The sequence below is a fragment of the Lampris incognitus genome, chromosome 1 (assembly GCF_029633865.1).
Source record: "Lampris incognitus isolate fLamInc1 chromosome 1, fLamInc1.hap2, whole genome shotgun sequence".
Classification (NCBI taxonomy): domain Eukaryota; kingdom Metazoa; phylum Chordata; class Actinopteri; order Lampriformes; family Lampridae; genus Lampris; species Lampris incognitus.
In genome coordinates, this window is record NC_079211.1 from 125,432,840 (window position 1) to 125,453,402 (window position 20,563).

General features: G+C 42.1%; 3 protein-coding genes across 7 annotated transcripts; 1 reads left to right on the forward strand and 2 right to left on the reverse strand.

The window, feature by feature from the left end:
* Positions 1 to 448: 448 nt before the first annotated feature.
* Positions 449 to 18,016, reverse strand: tpcn1 (two pore segment channel 1). 5 transcript variants are annotated; one of them, XM_056293708.1, is made up of 27 exons: positions 13,197 to 13,867; positions 10,112 to 10,242; positions 6,463 to 6,639; positions 6,177 to 6,290; positions 5,957 to 6,087; positions 5,740 to 5,828; positions 5,587 to 5,621; positions 5,385 to 5,443; positions 5,008 to 5,107; positions 4,357 to 4,473; positions 4,087 to 4,211; positions 3,923 to 3,971; positions 3,745 to 3,808; positions 3,577 to 3,621; positions 3,424 to 3,480; positions 3,273 to 3,326; positions 3,039 to 3,111; positions 2,761 to 2,868; positions 2,501 to 2,662; positions 2,139 to 2,254; positions 1,856 to 1,902; positions 1,693 to 1,761; positions 1,475 to 1,571; positions 1,079 to 1,218; positions 905 to 985; positions 671 to 804; positions 449 to 578 (listed from the first exon to the last, which is right to left on the reverse strand). In XM_056293708.1, the coding sequence occupies exons 1-26, from the start codon at positions 13,285 to 13,287 to the stop codon at positions 679 to 681; spliced, it is 2,457 nt and encodes an 818-aa protein (XP_056149683.1). In that variant the 5' UTR covers positions 13,288 to 13,867; the 3' UTR covers positions 449 to 578; positions 671 to 678. The 5 variants fall into 5 exon arrangements, with proteins under 5 accessions (XP_056149683.1, XP_056149689.1, XP_056149695.1 ...); XM_056293714.1 differs by lacking the exons at positions 449 to 578; positions 13,197 to 13,867 and adding exons at positions 17,521 to 17,630; positions 17,800 to 18,016 and having other exon boundaries at positions 679 to 804; XM_056293720.1 differs by lacking the exons at positions 449 to 578; positions 6,177 to 6,290 and having other exon boundaries at positions 679 to 804.
* Positions 15,940 to 17,084, forward strand: iqcd (IQ motif containing D). The gene is made up of 2 exons (XM_056293781.1): positions 15,940 to 16,093; positions 16,651 to 17,084. The coding sequence occupies exons 1-2, from the start codon at positions 16,079 to 16,081 to the stop codon at positions 16,936 to 16,938; spliced, it is 303 nt and encodes a 100-aa protein (XP_056149756.1). The 5' UTR covers positions 15,940 to 16,078; the 3' UTR covers positions 16,939 to 17,084.
* On the reverse strand, positions 17,842 to 19,910 carry cfap73 (cilia and flagella associated protein 73). Its single transcript, XM_056293771.1, has 6 exons — positions 19,751 to 19,910; positions 19,539 to 19,644; positions 18,721 to 18,825; positions 18,435 to 18,632; positions 18,071 to 18,317; positions 17,842 to 17,955 (listed from the first exon to the last, which is right to left on the reverse strand). Coding segments are annotated over exons 1-6 (717 nt in total). The 5' UTR covers positions 19,810 to 19,910; the 3' UTR covers positions 17,842 to 17,953.
* Between the last annotated feature and the right edge of the window lie 653 nt (positions 19,911 to 20,563).

A 20,563-nucleotide genomic window follows, 5' to 3' on the forward strand; every position in this document is an offset into this window, starting at 1 on the left:
GTGAACAGTTTATTAAAATTATCCCTTGTTTGATATGTCAAATACATTATAATACTTTACAGAATTACAAGTTGTATAAAAAGAAGTAATTTCTTCAGTCTGCTGAGATGTTAGGAGATACACCGAAGGTGTATCACTGAATACAGGGTAGAAGTTTAAAGTATGTTTGTATGTATGTACATTTGATCTTGGTAGAGCTTGGTAATAGTTGTACCCGGTTTAACACTAATCAGGTGAGCCATGAAACTAAGGCATCAGATCTAAATATTTGTACATGATCTACAGGAGTATACAACAGTCCTACAACAGTACACATCAATGTAGTACACATTCTGTCCCAACATCCTGCTGGAGGATCAGTCTAAAGAGGTCCAGGGTCCACCTTCACTGGTTAAGCAACGGAGGTATAAAGGGGTCCATCTGTTATGTAGGAAGTCTGTATATGTCACCACTGTCTGGGGTTGGGGGCCGCAGATTGGAGAGTGTGTCTGGTTTCTGTTTCTTGTCACCACATGAGTCATCAAGGCCCAGGCATAGCTGCCTACTGCAGCCAAGGAAGTGTGGGATGGTGGAAAGGACTGGAAGAGATATGGAGTTAGGTGAATTTTCAGTTTTTACAGGCTGATGTAGTAGTGTATACACATAGTGCTAGGATATGGTGAGCGGTTACCTGCAGAGTTAGTTGATGCTGTAAGGTTCAGTCTGTGAGTTGAGCTGAGGGTCAGAAAAAGGACTGCCCAGCTCCTGTTCCAAGCTTTGGCCTTCTTTGGGCAGGTTCTCCCTAGAATACTCTGCGTACCACTCCTAAGGAAAACAATGAAGACAGCAGGAGAAAAAAAAGGAGTGAACATGAGTAATGATGGAACGGCTAATAGTTGTGTATACAGTAATCTGAAAATCTCACCTGGATCTCCTCCTCATACATTTTCATGCTGAGGTCACTCTTAGTCCTTGACCTTCGACCTAGGTACATAAGACACGAGTGCTGCACACACCCATGCAGGAGGACAATGGTTAGGGAGGACTCCATACTTCAGATCTGAGATAGAAAAGTCTGACCTGTGTGTGTGTCTCTCACCCCACTGCGGTCCATTGCGTGTAGGAGTCCCTGTAGAGAGCTGAGGGAGGAAGGTCCCAGATAGGTCTGTTTGTAAAGCTCCAGAGTGGCTAAAGCTTCATCACGACTGACCTCGGCCTCAAACACAATCCCATTCTCATCTAGAACAGATGCCAACACAGGTGCTTGACCTCACTAACAGACCTTTGCTTGAGATTCAACACTCTTCTTGAGGTTTATCAAATTGGTAGAGAAAAAAAACAACTGTTGATAGCTTCTTAAAGATGTCAATTCATGCTATGACTGAGTTGGTGTGACATTTGGCAAGTGGTTGATATCTCATTTTAGAGGAGTTCTACATGTAATACAAACGTGGGCATACATGTTGCGCACAAATGTATATATACAAAGTCAAACCTTCTGGGTTCTCAAGCAGCTCTCTGTTCTTGCGACTGTAGTTCATGCGGAATACAAAGGCATCCAGGATGAAGGCCACAATAATGGTCATCACCACCTTGTGAAGAGTAGAGGTACAACACACATATGGTCATGATCACATGCTTACACATATATGTTCAACTGCTCACAAATAAGGTCAAGAAAGCCACCCCACAAAACACATACACACCCCTCACCATAGTAACAATGTAGAATGTCATAAAATAGAGCCGGCTCCAGTGGGTTGTCATGGAGGTTACTCCTTCCTGTAGGAGAGTGGACATGACAGCTGTCAATCAACTTCACCTACCAAAGACAGCTGATGCAAGGCTGTTGGGCAGATAGGTAACATGATCTTACCATGGTGATGTACCAGTTGTTGACCACCGTCAGTTCAAACAGTGTGACTGGAGACAGAAATTGTACAAACAGTGCCATAAATGTATTAAAATAAACAGAAAGGAAGATGTTGCTATGTTTTGTACATTATATAAAGCATGACACTCATATAACCTGAAGGTTGGACACCAGTAGTGCCCAACCATACCAAGTATGTGTACATGGTACAGAAGGGTAATGTGGATAAAAGTGGCAACCAGATGGAACTGTGTTAACAACAAAATGAAGCAAATAGAAGGCTTACCAAAGCTGCTAAGAATGTTGTTGAAGTTATTGAGATAATAGTAGCCTTCCTGCAGCACTGTCTTGTTGTCTATGGTGATGTTGATCTGTCTGTAAGAGTCTGCTACTGTGCTGGTGCTGAGGGTTGGATTGGATGGAGAGGACTACAGTCAGTGAAATCGAACATAATTTAAAACAGTTGCATTTCAGGGATTTAGCAGATAAAGGCACACCAGGATTAGTGGCAATAATCTCATTTAATAGGCAGCATCAATCTTGCATGGAAGAGAGGTGAGGACTAAAAGTTCAACTCAGCTGAATCAAGATTGTCTACAGTTAGTGATTCTAATAGGGCTGCGGACAAGGATGAAGAGAACAACTCACTTGCAGCAGTTGGGGTACACCACATTGGCAAAGAACTCCATCCCTACGATGGCAAAGGAGTAGTAGAAGATTATCAGGGTCAAGCCCAGACTTGCCATCCTGGGGAAGAGCTCAAACATGGTGTCCAACACGTTGCGATACCTCTGCTTTATTTTAAATAACCTGGAAGAAAAACAGGAAGGATTAAGTAAACTGACATATGTATCATATGCACTGACAGTAAATGAACAGAAGCTAACTTGAAACAAGTAGAAGCCCACCTGAGCAACTGGAGCTGTCTGAGCACGACAATAAAGTAGAAAGGCTCCATGTCTAAGGCAGTAGCAATCAAGCCCAGGAAGGCAAACATTGTCACTGAGAAGTCAAAGCTAGGCAGATGTGCATAAAAACAATTAGCAACTTAAATACAGATCCTAGGTTCACCAGCTGTTCAAATGTATAATACTGTGGTTGTCTTTCCATGAAATAATTGTTTTGGAGTTATTGTTGTGTAATGACATGCTGAATACAAGAGGGGAGAAGAAGGACAAACACTCACAGATTCCACCCAGAGCTGAAATAAGCCACTGGCCCCAAGCCTGATACTTTTAATAACACCTCAGCACCATAAACTAGAAATTTTAGAGGACAGAAACAAGAAGGTATGTTAGAAAACGACAATGTAAACAATTTTGTCCAGTTTCTCAAATCCCTATGAACAATAGTGAAACAGGTCACGTGAAGATAACTATAATTTTGTACATGAGTGGGAGACGAAAGGTGGCCTACTCACTGGTAAGGAAGACGATATAACTCCACGGTACAAATTTGAATGAAGAAAGCCCACCTGTTGGGGGGGGGGGTTGAAAGGATTCCAGTAAGGCGTACAAAACATTTTTTCTTCACTACAATAATCAAATCCATGTAACTGGGGAGGCACTTACTGTTAATCATAAAAGTCTCCACAAGGATCCACACCCCATTAACAGCAACCACCACATCTGTTGACAAAAAGGTTTAAAGATATGTAACAAAAGACAGTATGTCCCATATTAACTATTCAGGAGAGTTAGAGCGATGTAAGTAATTACACTTACGCATAGCATATTGGAAGGCCTTTGACTTTACCAGCAGATTAATGCCTATTAAATATGAAAGCAAATAAATTAGAGAACACAGCAGATAGTGGAACTGCAAGGGAAGGAAGGATTACTACACCAATTGAGGAACATTTGGTCTAGAGATTGAGGTAGAAAAAAACGTGCCTTTAAAAATGAGGAAGGTTGTGTGTGGCATGTCATCAAACCAGTGTTCACCACTCCGTCTTGCCTAGACAGCACACACACACACACACACACAAAGCAATGTGTGTAAAAAAAAAAACAGCAACAACACAAGTGTGATATATCTAAACAACAAAAGATTAATGTCTGGGAAATTTACCTTCCATTTAAGGCCAATGACCTCATAGAACTTATAAAAGTCCTGTAAACTGTAAAAGAGGAGATTCAAATTAACGACTTCTAATTAATGATGAATCTAGTTAAATCACTCTCCAGAGAATTAAACAGAGACATTGAGAGGATATCTTTTCTTTCTTCGCTTACCTGAGCATAGGAGACCCCGAGGTGTTGAGAGCTTTATATGTGAGGAAGCGGTCTCTAGCAGACATTCGGGGTCGGTAGAAACGCATCAGGCCATCAAACTGCTTCAGAGACACTCCCATCGGCCTCTGGTTGAGAAAACAGCAGTGACATATATATGCAAACATTTATTACACACTAGATACACACAACCCTTTCACAGTTATTATTATTTAACAAAAGAAATCCTTGGCACTGATATAGATTTAGACCACATGAGCAGTGCAGGTGTACCTGTCGGCTAACCAGCAGCTGAAAAGCATGGTCAATAGCTGAACGTTTGTGAAGCAAAAGAGATTTGAACTTCATCTTCTCGACACCATTGAAGGTATCAAACACCACTGCCAGAAGCTGGAGGGGAGACAGGGAAAAAAGAGTGAGTGACAGCACACTGATACTGATTATCAAGAACAGAATGTCTTGGGACATTGGCAGCAGCAGCTCAGGAGGTAGAGTGGGTCGTCTGGTAACTGGAGGTTGGTTGCCGGTTTGATCCTTGGCTCCTCTCAGCAAAAAGTGTCGGGATGTCCCTGAGCAAGACACCTAAACCCTATCTGCTCCAGGTGAGCATGGCTGAAACACCTTGCATGGTTGACACCGCAATTAGTGTGTGAGTGTGCATGGGTGAATGCAAGGCATAATTCTGAAGTGCTTTGAGCGGTTGCTGCAGCTAGAAGCCCTGTATAAAATGCAGTCCATTTGCCATTTGGTACTGGTGTAAAAGGGTTGACCACAAGTAATATCTTGATCCTTGCTATTCTGGTTCAATAGAGTAGTTCCGATTTGTAATTCAGAATTAAAGTCAGTTATGTGAGTTTTGAAGTGTACTGTATCAATACATCAGGCCAGATATTTGTGGCACAGTGAAGTCAAGGCCATGCATACCAGGTTCATAATGAAGTAGAGTTCTATGGAGAGGTAAATAATGAAGAAGACACAGGACCAGCGGTTCCTAGAGTATGCTGGCATCATCACATCAGGGAAACTGCAGGAAATGAGGTACAGGATTATTCTTAGCCAAAGAAGAAGACAACAGGAAAGCTGGTGGAAAACAAACAAACAAACAAACAAACAAACAAACAAACAAACAAACAAACAAACAAACAAACAAACACTAAAAATCTGACATTTGAGTGAACAGAGATGTGTGTGAATAGACAATCTAAAGTTGAGCTGTACAGGCGAGAGGGCAATGATGTACAGCTTTGCGTGCCATGTGTGAAAAGGGAAATGGACAATACTTTGTGTTCTGTTGTGCTTACTTTGCAGTGGTCAGCAGTACAAACAGACTGACAATGCTGTTCTCCAGGGTGTTGAAGTACTGTGGGGAGATGAGAGGGCTAAAGTCAGGAGACTTGACCACTACAAACAGAAATGTGGCATCAAACAAAGAGAGTTACTCAAGCCCATTGATTTACATAACACAAACAAACTTATATTTGCCAGAATACATGCCCAACATACCGGGTCAGCAGTGTTTGGAGAGAATAGGCAGAAGCCTGGACGGAGACAAACAAACTTATCAACAGAAAATCTTCACTTAAGTTGTTTTTAATCGCAACAGAAAATAAAGAGCAATACAGTATATTGTGCATGAAAGGAAGAAGTGCCTCTCACCCAAGATAGCAAATATAACCATGAAGAAGAGCAGCAGTAGGAGGATGTCAATGAAAGGGGGGAGGGACTGGAAGATCTGACGCAAGTTTCTGATTGAAAAAAGGAACTGTCCATCAGTGACCTTGAAGACAAACACTAAAATCAGCAGTGATATGTATGTATTTATGTGTTTTGTTTTTTTTGTGTGGATATATTTGATGATGGTAGTATTATGCACCTGCGCACAGCACCACAGTATCTGCAGTCCACCAAGAATATGGGTCTGAGAGCTCTGGTGACTCGCATGTGAGACGTCTGTCTGATCAGAACAACAATGGCCTCCACAAACTGTAGCAGCAACACGCATGTCTACACATGGACAGAAGGAATTCACCATTACAAGCTATTACACTCTGTCATCTTATGTCATCTCCAATTATCAGCTGTGGGTCTGTTACCTTCACCATAGTCCTTTTGTGCCTAATGAAGGTATGGAAACCTAGCCAACGCAGCTTCATGCATAGCTCAAACGCCACCATGACCAAAGCCAGCAGCTCCAGAGTGGCATGGACCTGCAGAAATAAATGCATGTAACCACTCTCTGATCCTCAAGCTATGATGCCCTATGTGTGTGTGTGTGTGTGTGTGTGTGTGTGTGTGTGTGTGTGTGTATGTGGGTGTGTGTGGGTGTGTGTGAAAGGGAACAAACATTTGCACATTTTTGTGTTGTTCCTGCCCGCTTACGTAGACGTCCAGGCGCAGTGAGGGTACAGCAGGAGCCTCACACAGTGACAGCACCATCAGAAGCAGGCCAGTCAACAGCTCCATCATGTAGAATAGATGGTTGTGGGCAAACAGGTAAGCTGCCACTGCCTTTGGGTTCCGTGGGTGGGTGAAGAACTTATCATTGTTTTCTCCTTCCTAAATGTATATGTAAAAAAAGAAAATATAAACTTAAGTTTTTCACATTATTTTGCAGTTTTTTACAAGTGGAAAAAAAATTATATATATAGCGTTTTGTTTTTTCCGGAAACCATCAGTGGTGTAGATAAAAGTGCTCAACTTTATATATATAATATATATATATATATATATATATATATATATATATATATATATATATATATATATATATATATATATATATATATATAATATATATAATATATATATATATGTGTGTGTATGTGTGTGTATGTATATATGTGTATGTGTATATACATATATATACATACATATATACACACACACACACACACACATATATAAAAGTGAGTCAAGTAAATTCTTTATGAGTCAGGTTCCATGTCGGTTTCAAAAGTACTCAACAAGATGAGTGAAAATAACTTTGTTGAAAGAAACACTCAATGGTAGGGAAAGTGCTATATACACTACCGTTCAAAAGTTTGAGATCACATTGAAATGTCCATATTTTTGAAGGAAAAGCACTGTACTTTTCAATGAAGATAACTTTAAACTAGTCTTAACTTTAAAGAAATACACTCTATACATTGCTAATGTGGTAAATGACTATTCTAGCTGCAAATGTCTGGTTTTTGGTGCAATATCTACATAGGTGTATAGAGGCCCATTTCAAGCAACTATCACTCCAGTGTTCTAATGGTACAATGTGTTTGCTCATTGGCTCAGAAGGCTAATTGATGATTAGAAAACCCTTGTGCAATCATGTTCACACATCTGAAAACAGTTTAGCTCGTTACAGAAGCTACAAAACTGACCTTCCTTTGAGCAGATTGAGTTTCTGGAGCATCACATTTGTGGGGTCAATTAAACGCTCAAAATGGCCAGAAAAAGAGAACTTTCATCTGAAACTCGACAGTCTATTCTTGTTCTTAGAAATGAAGGCTATTCCATGCGAGAAATTGCTAAGAAATTGAAGATTTCCTACACCGGTGTGTACTACTCCCTTCAGAGGACAGCACAAACAGGCTCTAACCAGAGTAGAAAAAGAAGTGGGAGGCCGCGTTGCACAACTGAGCAAGAAGATAAGTACATTAGAGTCTCTAGTTTGAGAAACAGACGCCTCACAGGTCCCCAACTGGCATCTTCATTAAATAGTACCCGCAAAACACCAGTGTCAACATCTACAGTGAAGAGGCGGCTGCGGGATTCTGGGCTTCAGGGCAGAGTGGCAAAGAAAAAGCCATATCTGAGACTGACCAATAAAAGAAAAAGATTAAGATGGGCAAAAGAACACAGACATTGGACAGAGGAAGACTGGAAAAAAGTGTTGTGGACGGATGAATCCAAGTTTGAGGTGTTTGGATCACAAAGAAGAACGTTTGTGAGACGCAGAACATAATGAAAAGATGCTGGAAGAATGCCTGACGCCATCTGTTAAGCATGGTGGAGGTAATGTGATGGTCTGGGGTTGCTTTGGTGCTGGTAAGGTGGGAGATTTGTACAGGGTAAAAGGGATTCTGAATAAGGAAGGCTATCACTCCATTTTGCAACGCCATGCCATACCCAGTGGACAGCGCTTGATTGGAGCCAATTTCATCCTACAACAGGACAATGACCCTAAACACACCTCCAAATTGTGCAAGAACTATTTAGAGCAGAAGCAGGCAGCTGGTATTCTATCGGTAATGGAGTGGCCAGCGCAGTCACCAGATCTGAACCCCATTGAGCTGTTGTGGGAGCAGCTTGACCGTATGGTACGCAAGAAGTGCCCATCCAACCAATCCAACTTGTGGGAGCTGCTTCTGGAAGCGTGGGGTGCAATTTCTCCAGATTACCTCAACAAATTAACAGCTAGAATGCCAAAGGTCTGCAATGCTGTAATTGCTGCAAATGGAGGATTCTTTGACGAAAGCAAAGTTTGATGTAAAAAAAATCTTATTTCAAATACAAATCATTATTTCTAACCTTGTCAATGTCTTGACTCTATTTTCTATTAATTTCACAACATATGGTGGTGAATAAGTGTGACTTTTCATGGAAAACACAAAATTGTTTGGGTGATCCCAAACTTTTGAACGGTAGTGTACATATATATACCCTCACTGGCCACTTTATTAGGTACACCTTGCTAGTACCGGGTTGGACCCCCTTTTGCCGTCAGAACTGCCTTAATCCTTCGTGGCATAGATTCAACAAGGTACTGGAAACATTCCTCAGAGAGTTTGGTCCATATTGACATGATAGCATCACGCAATTGCTGCAGATTTGTCGGCTGCACATCCATGATGCGAATCTCCCGGTCCACCACATCCCAAAGGTGCTCTATTGGATTGAGATCTGGTGACTGTGGAGGCCATTTGAGTACAGTGAACTCATTGTCATGTTCAAGAAACCAGTCTGAGATGATTCGAGCTTTATGACATGGCACGTTATCCTGCTGGAAGTAGCCATCAGAAGATGGGAACACTGTGGTCATAAAGGGATGGACATGGTCAGCAACAATACTCAGGTAGGCTGTGGCGTTGACACTATGCTCAATTGGTACTAAGGGGCCCAAAGTGTGCCAAGAAAATATCCCCCACACCATTACACCACCACCACCAGTCTAAACCGTTGATACAAGGCAGGATGGATCCATACTTTCATGTTGTTGACGCCAAATTCTGACCCTACCATCCGAATGTCACAGCGGAAATCGAGACTCATCAGACCAGGCAACGTTTTTCCAATCTTCTATTGTCCAATTTTGGTGAGCCTGTGCGAATTGTAGCCTCAGTTTCCTGTTCTTAGCTGACAGGAGTGGCACCCGGTGTGGTCTTCTGCTGCTGTAGCCCATCTGCCTCAAGGTTCGACGTGTTGTGCGTTCAGAGATGCTCTTCTGCATACCTCGGTTGTAATGAGTGGTTATTTGAGTTACTGTTGCCTTTCTGTCAGCTCAAACCAGTCTGGCCATTCTCCTCTGACCTCTGGCATCAACAAGGCATTTTCACCCACAGAACTGCCACTCACTGGATATTTTCTCTTTTTCGGACCATTCTCTGTAAACCCTACAGATGGTTGTGCGTGAAAATCCCAGTAGATCAGCAGTTTGTGAAATACTCAGACCAGCCCGTCTGGCACCAACAACCATGCCACGTTCAAAGTCACTTAAATCACCTTTCTTCCCCATTCTGATGCTCGGTTTGAACTGCAGCAGATCGTCTTGACCATGTCTACATGCCTAAATGCATTGAGTTGCTGCCATGTGATTGGCTGATTAGAAATTTGCATTAACGAGCAGTTGGATAGGTGTGCCTAATAAAGTGGCCGGTGAGTGTATATATACATATATATAGCCTTACATAGCTCAACCATCTATACAGATCAGAGGATGAAAGAACAAAAGCTCTATGTTACTTCTGGGCATAGCACAGACTTAAGCTACACATTTGGTAACAAACAAAAATCATAATATTGTGTTTGTAAATACCTGCAGGTAAATGGCTGCCTCTTGATAGTTCATCTCCCAGCTGTGGCGTAATGACGCATTTTGGGCTCTCTGGTGTTGTGGCCCAGGTGTTGGAATCACGGCGTTGTTCACTATATCGTAATTGCCTCCATCTGAAAGACGAGACCAAAGTGTCTTATGTATAATTATATTTGAATAACAACACAAATTGAGCTGTAATTCAATTGGCTGTTTATGAAATATCACACTTAATTTTGAACTTAAGTGGGTGCAAGCAATACAAACTAATGTGTGTGCAGTCACACAAGCGCATGCACACATACGTGCGCGCACACACACATGCCTCCACACACGTGCACACACAAACACAAGGATGTGTGTTTGTGTGTCATACCAATGCAGTCTAGTTCTAACTGTGAGGTATATGAAGAGATCACAACTGGACTCTCGTCTTGGGTCTGATCCTCCTTCAGGCAGGATGTTCCTGTTAGCCTAGACAAGCCTTCCATGTCTCAATGTGGGTTTGTATATTTGCCTGAGTCTGGATGAAAGTACTTCTGGTTCCCAAAGCCCAAAACACAAGTGTGTTATTCACAGTCCACAGGTCGTGTTTCAGTATCCACAAACCTCTGGGGGTTCAGACGGGCAACCATTCCACTCAGTACAAATGCATACTCCAGAAAAATACTGGTGCTGCGACTGACAAATAGAGTCTTCATGTAAGTCTCGACACAACCAGAAGTGTTCAGGCCAAGCAGGAAGCTTGAGGTAAATCCAGAAGTAATCATTCAAAAGAATTGACAATACTTTTTCAGAAAAAAATAATGTCTTCAACAACTCTTTGCTCCTGTCGGAGATAATACAATAACAACAATCTGGATGAGAGATACTAATACCTGTGACAGTAGAGTCTAGTAACTGCACTTTCACATTAACTCTGAAAACACCTCTCAGCCACAGCAGTGGAGTTTGACCTTTGAACCCACCGCTGCCTACAAAAAGGTGTGAATTAAAGTGTGAGACTCTCCCTTCACACAGCTCCCTCTTCTCTGGCCTGACGTCACACTGTCTTACAAGTCTTCTTTCTGCCAAAGACAAGACGCGACTGCAAACAGATGAGGCCAGAATGACCACAGGAAGAACAAGTGCAGCAAGGAAGATGGAAGAGGAATTACATTCACCAGATAATGGAGTCTAAAGTGTGTTAATGCAGCCTTCAAGAAGGATCAGATGATGACGACCTATCCAGCTTCTGTAAAAATTTCACTTGTTTTTAACACATACCATCAGCAAAATAAGCTCTGTCTAACAAAATTCAATATAAAAAACTTCCAACTCCAAATTTAGTCAATATTTCCAACAGGATTTAACTGTAGACAGCAGCAACATCTGCCTCATTTATAGGTCCAAGTTAACTACTTCTTCACCAGACAGTTCAAATGTTGTTCTTGTCTGTAATCAGTGGCATTCATACTTGAATGCTTTGTGAGTCTGTTGAGGTCCTCTTCCCACAAATGTATCACATGGTCCAGTCATATAGCACTATTTGGAATAAGAATGAAGAAAAAAAACGAATGCGGCAGCAATAGAGAACAGAAGATCAGTCACTGGGAGTCGGTGGTGAGACTTTTCTGTACACCCTGGTAACAACAGAAGAATCGGCTGAAGTGTAAAGATCAAACTCCAATTCAGCAGTGTAATGGACTGACTCACTGTTATCCTGACGGGAGGGCAGCCCATGTCTGCCATGTCCCATTCCAACCCCTCACTTGTTAGAGAACAATAATGTGTTTGGAGCACCCTGTCAATAACACGCTGAGGTCAGTCTCTGGCCCTGCTCTTCCATGACACTCGCAGAAACACAAACACACTCAGCAGTCATGATTGTTGCTCCAATTATCTTCCTTTCGTGCTGCTCTTTTAACTCCTGACAGAATTCCAACACTGGCAAAACTCAATGCCCCGCTTTCCTTGTAGCCTGTTAGCTTCACTATAGAAAATGTGCCATCTTTCCAACACCGACAAAACTCAATGCCCCGCTTTCCTTATAGCCCGTTAGCTTCAATATAGAAAATGTGCCATCTTTTTTCCATGTCTATCTTCAATCTCTGTCCTGCTGTCCTTACAATTCCTACAATAGCAGCAAGTGGGAACACTCTGATCCCCTTGTCTCAGGGAAGTCATCACTCTCAGATATCCAGGAAAAAGACCTCTCCTCTTCCTGTTCACTTTCAGAGCCAAAAAAACCTCAGAACTTATTCTGCCTCTCTCTCTCTCTCTCTCTCACACACACACACACACACACACACACACACACACACACACACACACACACACACACACACACACACACACACACACACACACACACAAAGCCAAAGGCTACGGACATTGACACACACCCTACACACATGCTTTCATGCTCTCGGGGTGTGTGTGTGTGTGTGTGTTTGTGAGTGTGTGTGTGTAAGAGTGTGTCTTGTGCTGGCTGTGGGGCAGAGGCACTCACACAGTCTGCTGAGACTGCAGTTTCCTGCATGCCTCAGTTTGTGTTCTATATGTGAAGGATACAAAAGCAGCAGGATTACAACACAGAGTGGATGCATGCATACACATACTGTGTACACACACATGCACACAAGATCCCAGGAGTGTGGATATTTCATTTTTGTGGTCACTGTTTGCAGCTCACAACCAGACAAAAGGCCTCAAAGAGAGATGTCCAACATCTCCCACACCCTGTTGAGATGGACCTCTGGGTAAGTACATATAACAATATATGATCACAAATCTAGAATGTGCATTCTAGGACTGGAAAGTCTTTAATATTTAGTAATGAGATCCATTCAATCACACATAAAAAAATCGCAAACGAATAACAAATCCTCAAATCTATAATACTGTTTCATAACATGTAATGTTGTCTTCCTCGTTTATTGGCTCTTTAAATGGAAGAAAACAAAGAGTCGTGGCTTCACTTGTTCTGTCATGGGTAATTTGCTTTTAAATCAACGTTTTTCACCACGACATATCATTTACAGCATTATGGGCTCAACGATGGCGAGGCATCGAATGAGGATGGATGGGGAATGCGGAGAAAACTTACTCTCATCTCTCCTCTCTGTCTCTTCGCTAAGCAAACCGCTGTTTGCGTCGTCCCAGGTTAAAATGAGAGGCACATCGTCATCAGCCTCCATCACAGCACAAGAAGGGATGGAAAGAATCCACAGATTTCACCTATGCAGTTCTCTCGCTTTTGCAGAGGCGAGATTTTTAAGATGATCTCTAAACCCCCAGCTAGATAACGGCGCAAATACTTCGCCTGATCGCCGAGCAACTTGACATCTTGTGTGCGTCCACTTAGCTAACAGCTAACGATAGTTTTTTTTTCCGCTAGCAACCAAAGCCTGAAACTTTTTTACTTTAATATTACACTTAACGATGTTAAATAACAGCAAGAAGTAAGCAAGAGAGGGTTCGGAGGAGGTGTGCGACACCTGAATGTGGTCAGGTCCGGCTGCCTAACGGGTGTCGGATCGCTGCAGTTTGTGTCTTTGTCCCGGTCGAGATGACATCTGTAATTGATCCAACAGGCTCACTGTCACTCACGGCCAAGCTATCGAGCTCTCTCCCGTGGCGCTTATTCGAGTCCATCAAAACAGGTTATTTAACGACCGAAAGGAATACTGTCTAGTTTCACAAAATACACGATCGATGCATAATAAGAAAACGCTGCTACATACGTAATACCATTGAACAATATCATTAAGAAAGACAAAAACGACAGCTGACGCACACCGGGGCGCGGAATCAACAAACTTTTGCGACAGTGGAACGACACACGGCAGGCTGTACCGCGTTAGTAACCTTTATTTTCAAAATAAAAATTAATTTTTGGCACACTAAGTATGAAAATACGTCGGTTCTACCTACGACACTTAAACATATACACACACGCTATATCTCGAATTATCAAAACCTAACCTATGGATACAACAACAGGGTTGTCGCTGCAGTACAAAATCGGAAGACGAACTTTGCGACATATCTGCAAACGCGCGTCACGGATGGTATCCTAGCAACCAAACGTAAACTATCAACACACACTAGCTGCATTATTTTGGTTAGACCCGTAGAGTTGTAGTATCTAGAGCTTGTGGTTAACGCTAATGTATGACACGTCAACAAACCGAGGAACAAGGTTTTCATACAGTAGATAATCTCAAAGGTTTTTTAGATTTACCACCTTGAAACAAAGAAGAACTGTTATTATGCATCTGCAATATATAATTCGGCTAATGCAAGCTGAGTGAAAACCAGCGTATTGTTAGCTTTAGGTTAGCTGACCAGCACTTTTGTTAAGGCCACCGCCAGATCAGGTCAACGTTATCATTGTCTGAAATTGAAGTTCGATAGTTTTATTATTATAATCTATTTATTGACCCAGTGTTAGAACATAAGCTACAAGGAACTTGACTTGGTGGGACACGGTGGATTGCTCACATAAAACAGAGGATGTAAAACGACGTTATAAACGGTGCCAGCATTTTAAGTTCAGTTGACACGGTAGGTCAAGGAATTTAAGAGGTGATAGATCTATTCTTTACAAACTGCTAAACGAAAAACAAGTTTCCAAAAATCAAAAGAAAAAAATGCTAATAGTGGCTCTCTACTATGCAGTGTTCACACATAATATAGTAACGTTATCATTCATATTCCAATGTCAGAATGTCTATAGAAGGGACAACAGTGCTGGCTGATGATGCCGAATCAAATATGTGGTCCGCCAATCCCCAACCAAAGAACAAGCCACTCCGGGAAGATGTCCTACGGATCCCCTCACGAAAGAAGCTGTCTTCCCTGGAGGCACAGCGCATCTCAGGTGTGATGGAGGATTGCATCAGTAAGGCTGAGATTGTAGCGATGCTGCCTACTATGTTGGCCCACCTAGATAATGTTTCTAGTAAGCTGAACAATGAGCTGATTGGTGCATTGAGAGAGCATCACCTCTTAGGGGAAAGAATGGAGAGCTTAGAGAACCTGAAGCAGACGTCAGGTGGGGGACAGGAAGGAGAAATTCGGAATGTAACAGAGAAGGAGAGGGCCCGGCTTGAAAGGAATACACAGAGCTCTGTGAGGAATGTGTTGAGGGTATTCCGAGCCCATCCGACTGCCATCCACATTTTTAAAGCAGAGGTAGATATTGAGAATAAGGTGAGGATAAACATGCTAAGGGACCTCAACAGGCATCTGCTAGATAGGCTGCTGACCAGTCCAGCTGAGGAGCGGTTGCTAAGGCGTTACATGCAGGAAGCATCTTCAATCCATGGCAACAATATAGAGCTCATTGCTTCTCTGGAATCAGAGCTAGCCACAGCTATCAAACACAGAGACACAGAGGTAAGGAAAAAAATGTGGATGACATTTATTTACAAGGTAGTCAATAGTAAATAGTGCTAATAAATGTAACCTGTCTGGTCACATACTTAAGTCACTAAACCCTCTGCTCTCCCACTTTCCTCTTCTCCTGCTTCTGTCTTGTTTTTGTTCACAGATCTCTAAGAAAAATTATGTAGTCAAAGAGTTGAAAAGCTCTCTGCATCATATGAAAAAGACCTCAGAGGACTTGATTTCACGGATGCTCCAGAATGCAGACAATAAGAGCCATTCTGACACCAAAACGTCAGAGGTGAAGCAGGTCCACCTGCAGCAAGAGATACGTCAACTGAAAGTTCAGCTCAACAATCTTGTCCTTGAAGACCATGAGTCTAATAAAGCACTTCGCATGGTATACCTCATATGCAAGCTTAGAATACCTACCATTTGTGTTTAGACATTCCACATGTAATTTCTCCATAAGTCAGAACACAACCTTGAATATAACTTTAACTAAAATTGCTTTGGCTGCTAAGTTTCTCATTTCCCTGACAGAAAAAGTACAAGGTGGTGACAGAGATAGAGAACTGGATTCATAAGTACGACGATGACATGGAAGAGAAACAGGTACAAACAGAGAAAAATATTCCACCTTGGAACTGCAACAATCAGTGGGAAAAGTATTGTGGCTACATGCGAAGAATATTACAGATACAAGCTCATGTTGTCATTAAGGTCATATTGACAATATGGTGATTACAATAAATATGTATTCTAAAACTAATCACAAATATCTATGCAGACATTATTTAGCAAAATATTCTGAGTGACCATGGAAACAGAAAATGCAGACTGCAAAAACCAACAGCTACTTAACAGGATGAGATGTTTACTTGCCTCAATGTCCCAGCTAATATTGGCAATCAGCTTTGTTGTTTTGTTTTCTAATAAAATTGATTAACAGCTTATCTTGACTGTTGTTACCAGGATAAGGTGTTAATGTGCAAACGAAATCCCCAGATAATATTGGCTCATAAGCGTATTAACACACTTTATGTTTCCCACTTGTTTTGAATGAGCTTTCATTTTACAACAGATCACCTCTTTTTTCACGATTTCTATCTCTCTGCTTTTCAATTCACCCTTGCCATCACCACCAATTCCAACATTCTCATCTCTCTTAGGATGAGCTAGAAAAGATGGCGATGGCCTATGAAGAGGAGAAGCAGGAGCTCACAGAGCTAGAAGAGGTCTATGCTGTTCTGGAGCTGGAGTACAGCCAGATCCAGGAGGAGCGTCAGCTTGCAGAGGAGAGGATGATGGAAGAGAAGAGGGAGCTGGAGTTGAAGAGCCAGGCTGCTATCATCGTCCAAGCGTGGTGGAGAGGCTACCGCATTCGCAAGGCCATCAAGGGCAAAAGTAAGAGGAGCAAGAAGGCAAAGGGCAAGAAGGGCAGGTTAACCACCAACTAAGCCTATGACCCTTTTACTGTGCTGGAGTAAATTCAATTTGTGGAGTACAAACATTACATTTTGTAAGTAGGATTCATATTAATCTGTAGTAAAGATTCATTTCACTCTAGGGGTCTGCAACATTTGTATTAGCTGGTGAGGATGCTACTTAGCAAATATTGCTGTTGTACTCCATAGTTATTATGTTTGATACTTAATTGTTTTTAATAAACATGTTTTATGATCAGTATTCTTTGCCACTATTTTATGTGCTTTTGTATTTCAGCCAATATATAAGCTCTCCACTGGTAGTGTTTACGCTTAAGTTCATTTTGCCAAGAAAAATAATGCAAAATAATGAAACACCTAAAGAAATTGAAATTTTTATAATTTTTATCTAACAAAATTCATGATCAGATAGGTATACTTATGACAATGACATTTTGATTGCTATTTTCCTCATTGGCCACAGAGTGGCAGTAAAAGTATTCAGCATCATCTTTTGTGTACGCTGCACATCTATAATCCATAAACAGCTCCGTTTGGCAATATTAATCAGCACATCAAAATTATGGTCAACTATTTGCAGCCTATAGGACTCACCATTCCATCTTAGTCTTGTCTCGTTTCTCTCTTGAGTCCAAAATTGCATCTGAAGAAGGGGGAATGATGCCATTCACAATGTCAGCCTGGTTCTGGATAAAGACCTGGATCTGACGGAGGACACATTCTTTTCAGCTGACAGGTTCATTGATTCATAACGCTGGGCTGTGGCTTTTCTGCCTGGCTGACAGTTTGTCTCTGCCATGACAACCAGACAGAGTTTACTAAAGCAGAACATCTTGTTAGCCCATCATGTAACATTCCTGCAACGATACTCACCCTGTCCAGCTGTGTTTCTGTGTCACCAATAGCCACACCATCTCCCCCTATCTCTCCACCTGTCATTTGATAAAGATTAAGGGTCACCATTTTGATTTGGCCTACTAGGAGTGTCTCTTTTTCTGCAGTGTTCCGGATGTGGTTCCAGTTACTTTCCTGTGTGGAGAAAGGAATAAATACATTCAGTGGGGGCAAAAAGCTCTTAACCATGACAGGTTCTTTTTGTTCTAGCACTGATGTACAATTCTGTATATTAAATCTCTTTATGCACATGTGATTATGCCTGGTGGTGGTACCCATCTGAGAGTTTCTGAACGTGTCTGGTCCAGTTTAGTCTGTAGCTGGGACAGTAGATTGTTTTTCTGCAGCAGCAGGCAGCTCTGCTGGTCTGTGTATCTCTGCAGGGCTCCTCTCTGGCTGTCAGCCTGCTGCTGGACCTCACTCTCTCTCAGGCGGAGTTGTTCTCTGGTGATGAGTAGGGTCTCGAAACGACCCAGTAACTCACACACTTCCTCAAACTGTAGGTCAAAGGAGTGCGCACACAGAAAAACATAGTCAATAAGTGTGTGAAATTCGAAATTTAATTTTTGCCTGCCAAATGGTGTTGACCCATAGAGGTCATATGTTTAAAGTACCTTGGCTATTTTGAAGACCTGTTCCAAGAAGTTCCAATACCGAGTGTTTCTTTGCACCTTGCGCTGCAGCTTCTGTCTTCTCTGCTCTAATACAGTACACTCCCTCTTCAGTCTCTCTATCTCTGCCTCCCTTTGCAGCACAATCTCCCTCTCTTTCTCTGCTTTCTTTGCACCCCTGCCACGCTTAGCATCATTTTCCTATACACGGTAAGAAGGTGACAAAAATCATCTGTTATTTCAGTTCCCTACAAAATCGCAACAAAGACCAGACAAGAAGGTTATCCACCTGAAGAAATCTGTCAAAGTGTAGAAGCGACTCCTTGAGTTTTTCTTCCCTCATCAGTATTTCATCTCTATACTGTCGCAAACTCCCTCTTCTCAACTCGAACTCCTACACACACACACACACACACACACACACACACACACACACACACACACACACACACACACACACACACACACACACACACCACAATGGCAAGCACTGACATTAATGAGGATTTATGATACATAGATTCATGGTGTAATGACCATTAAGAGAAAGAATGGGCATGTGTATATGATTTGTGCTGCATTCAAAACAACTTGGACAATTTGCGCAAAATTAATGGATTAGTCATTGATCGCACTTCAAATATCCGGTTTTTTGTTGTTGAAGTTTTTCCCCTTTATCCATCCGACTGAGCACCGGTGACGTCATAAAAAGTAAAAATGGCGGCATTCATAGTTATGGTAAGAAAGGAAAAGTGTTAGTTAGATTTTTAACCCATGTTTGGAAGTGTGATTACGTGTCGTGTTGGTGTCGCGTATGTTTCGCGATCATTCCGGCAATATGTGAAATTTAAAAACATTACAATGTCAGTTAATTTTCTTCCGCTAGCCATCTTATCTACATGACGTCAGCTTGGTTAAAAATGCTGAAGATAAAATAGCGTGAAATCTGTCAGCGTGTCACGTTTTTCATCTTCCGCTAATAAAAAAAAAGCGTGACGTCGGACGTGTGCATCTTCCAACTCCAAATCTCGAAGTTCCAAGTTGTCTTGAACGCGGTGGTTAATAGTTTAACCTTATGTTAGTTCAATGTGAGGAACAATCATGTACCTTCCTCCGCGCCTTGAGCTCTTTGTCCACCTCAATAACCTCTTTCCATTTCTCCAGTAATGGCATGGCTCCTGTCACCAGAAAGCTTTCCCCGACGGGTACGTTACTGTTCCCACCCAAACCCAATACAGAGGTATTCACATTGGTCACGTGGATTGATTTGATCGTTGTGGCACACGCACGCACGCACGCACACATACAAGCGCACTCACGGTAAAAGCGGTTCTTCGTTGGCGGTTCTGAAATAATCCTCCGTGCTATGCACTGCCATTGTTTGTCTGTTTTTTTTTCTTTGACAGCTTTTTTCTTTACTTTTCAATGCGACTTTCGTCTTGTTTCCAAACTTTGCGCCAGTCTCTCCTCCTCCGGTGTTGGGCGCTTTTAATCTCTATGGAGACGGAAGTACAAGGAGCCCTTTACAGCCAGCCCCCAGTGGCACGCACGCGCATATCAGCCATGTGGTTATTTCCTCCTATGTGACCGCTGGCCGAGACCCCGGCCAATCTTTCGATGCGAGGTGCAAAAATCTGATTGACAGGTGTTATCGAGCTGAAGATGTGTGATCTTTTCGCCCCAAGGTCTAAAATCACACCTAATATTGCACCTTGCTTTGGCTTTGAGTGTGCGCCGCACGCCAAACTGATAGCTACACGTTTGCAATATGTCAAGACTTGCAGAAACAGGTTCGCTGGCACTTAACCGTGAACGATTTAATCATCACTTCAGACGGTCTGCTTTGAGTCCGACAGTGTGCTCATATTATAAAACGCTGAAAAATGGAAGGTGTCTATGTCCGTTCTCTTTCACTTTTTTCTTTAACCTGCGCTGTCGGCAGGCCTGGCACACAACACAGGGAATTTGCATGCCAATGTGTTGCAGACAGTTAATCTTCAACTTCAAGTGGAGTTCAGGTGCTCCACCTGCAAAGGCAAGCTCTTATAATCACTCCGTCCTTTAGAATTTAGATGATCTGTGGGAGGACAAGAGCGCAGGGTTTTAGTTCTACATTTATAGCCACCACCGGT

What these genes read in the sequence shown, in the direction of transcription:
- tpcn1 (XM_056293708.1), bottom strand. Translation starts at nt 13,287, where the DNA reads ATGGAGGCTGATGACGATGTGCCTCTCATTTTAACCTGGGACGACGCA. An exon ending in TACTGTGGTGCTGTGCGCAG is followed by an intron (nt 5,829 to 5,956) that starts GTGCATAATACT and finishes TTTTTCAATCAG; the next exon opens with AAACTTGCGTCAGATCTTCC. An exon ending in GGTTATATTTGCTATCTTGG is followed by an intron (nt 5,622 to 5,739) that starts GTGAGAGGCACT and finishes GTCTCCGTCCAG; the next exon opens with GCTTCTGCCTATTCTCTCCA.
- cfap73 (XM_056293771.1), bottom strand. Translation starts at nt 19,809, where the DNA reads ATGGCAGTGCATAGCACGGAGGATTATTTCAGAACCGCCAACGAAGAA. An exon ending in AACGAAGAACCGCTTTTACC is followed by an intron (nt 19,645 to 19,750) that starts GTGAGTGCGCTT and finishes GGGTGGGAACAG; the next exon opens with TAACGTACCCGTCGGGGAAA. An exon ending in AGGTCTTCAAAATAGCCAAG is followed by an intron (nt 18,318 to 18,434) that starts GTACTTTAAACA and finishes TTTGACCTACAG; the next exon opens with TTTGAGGAAGTGTGTGAGTT.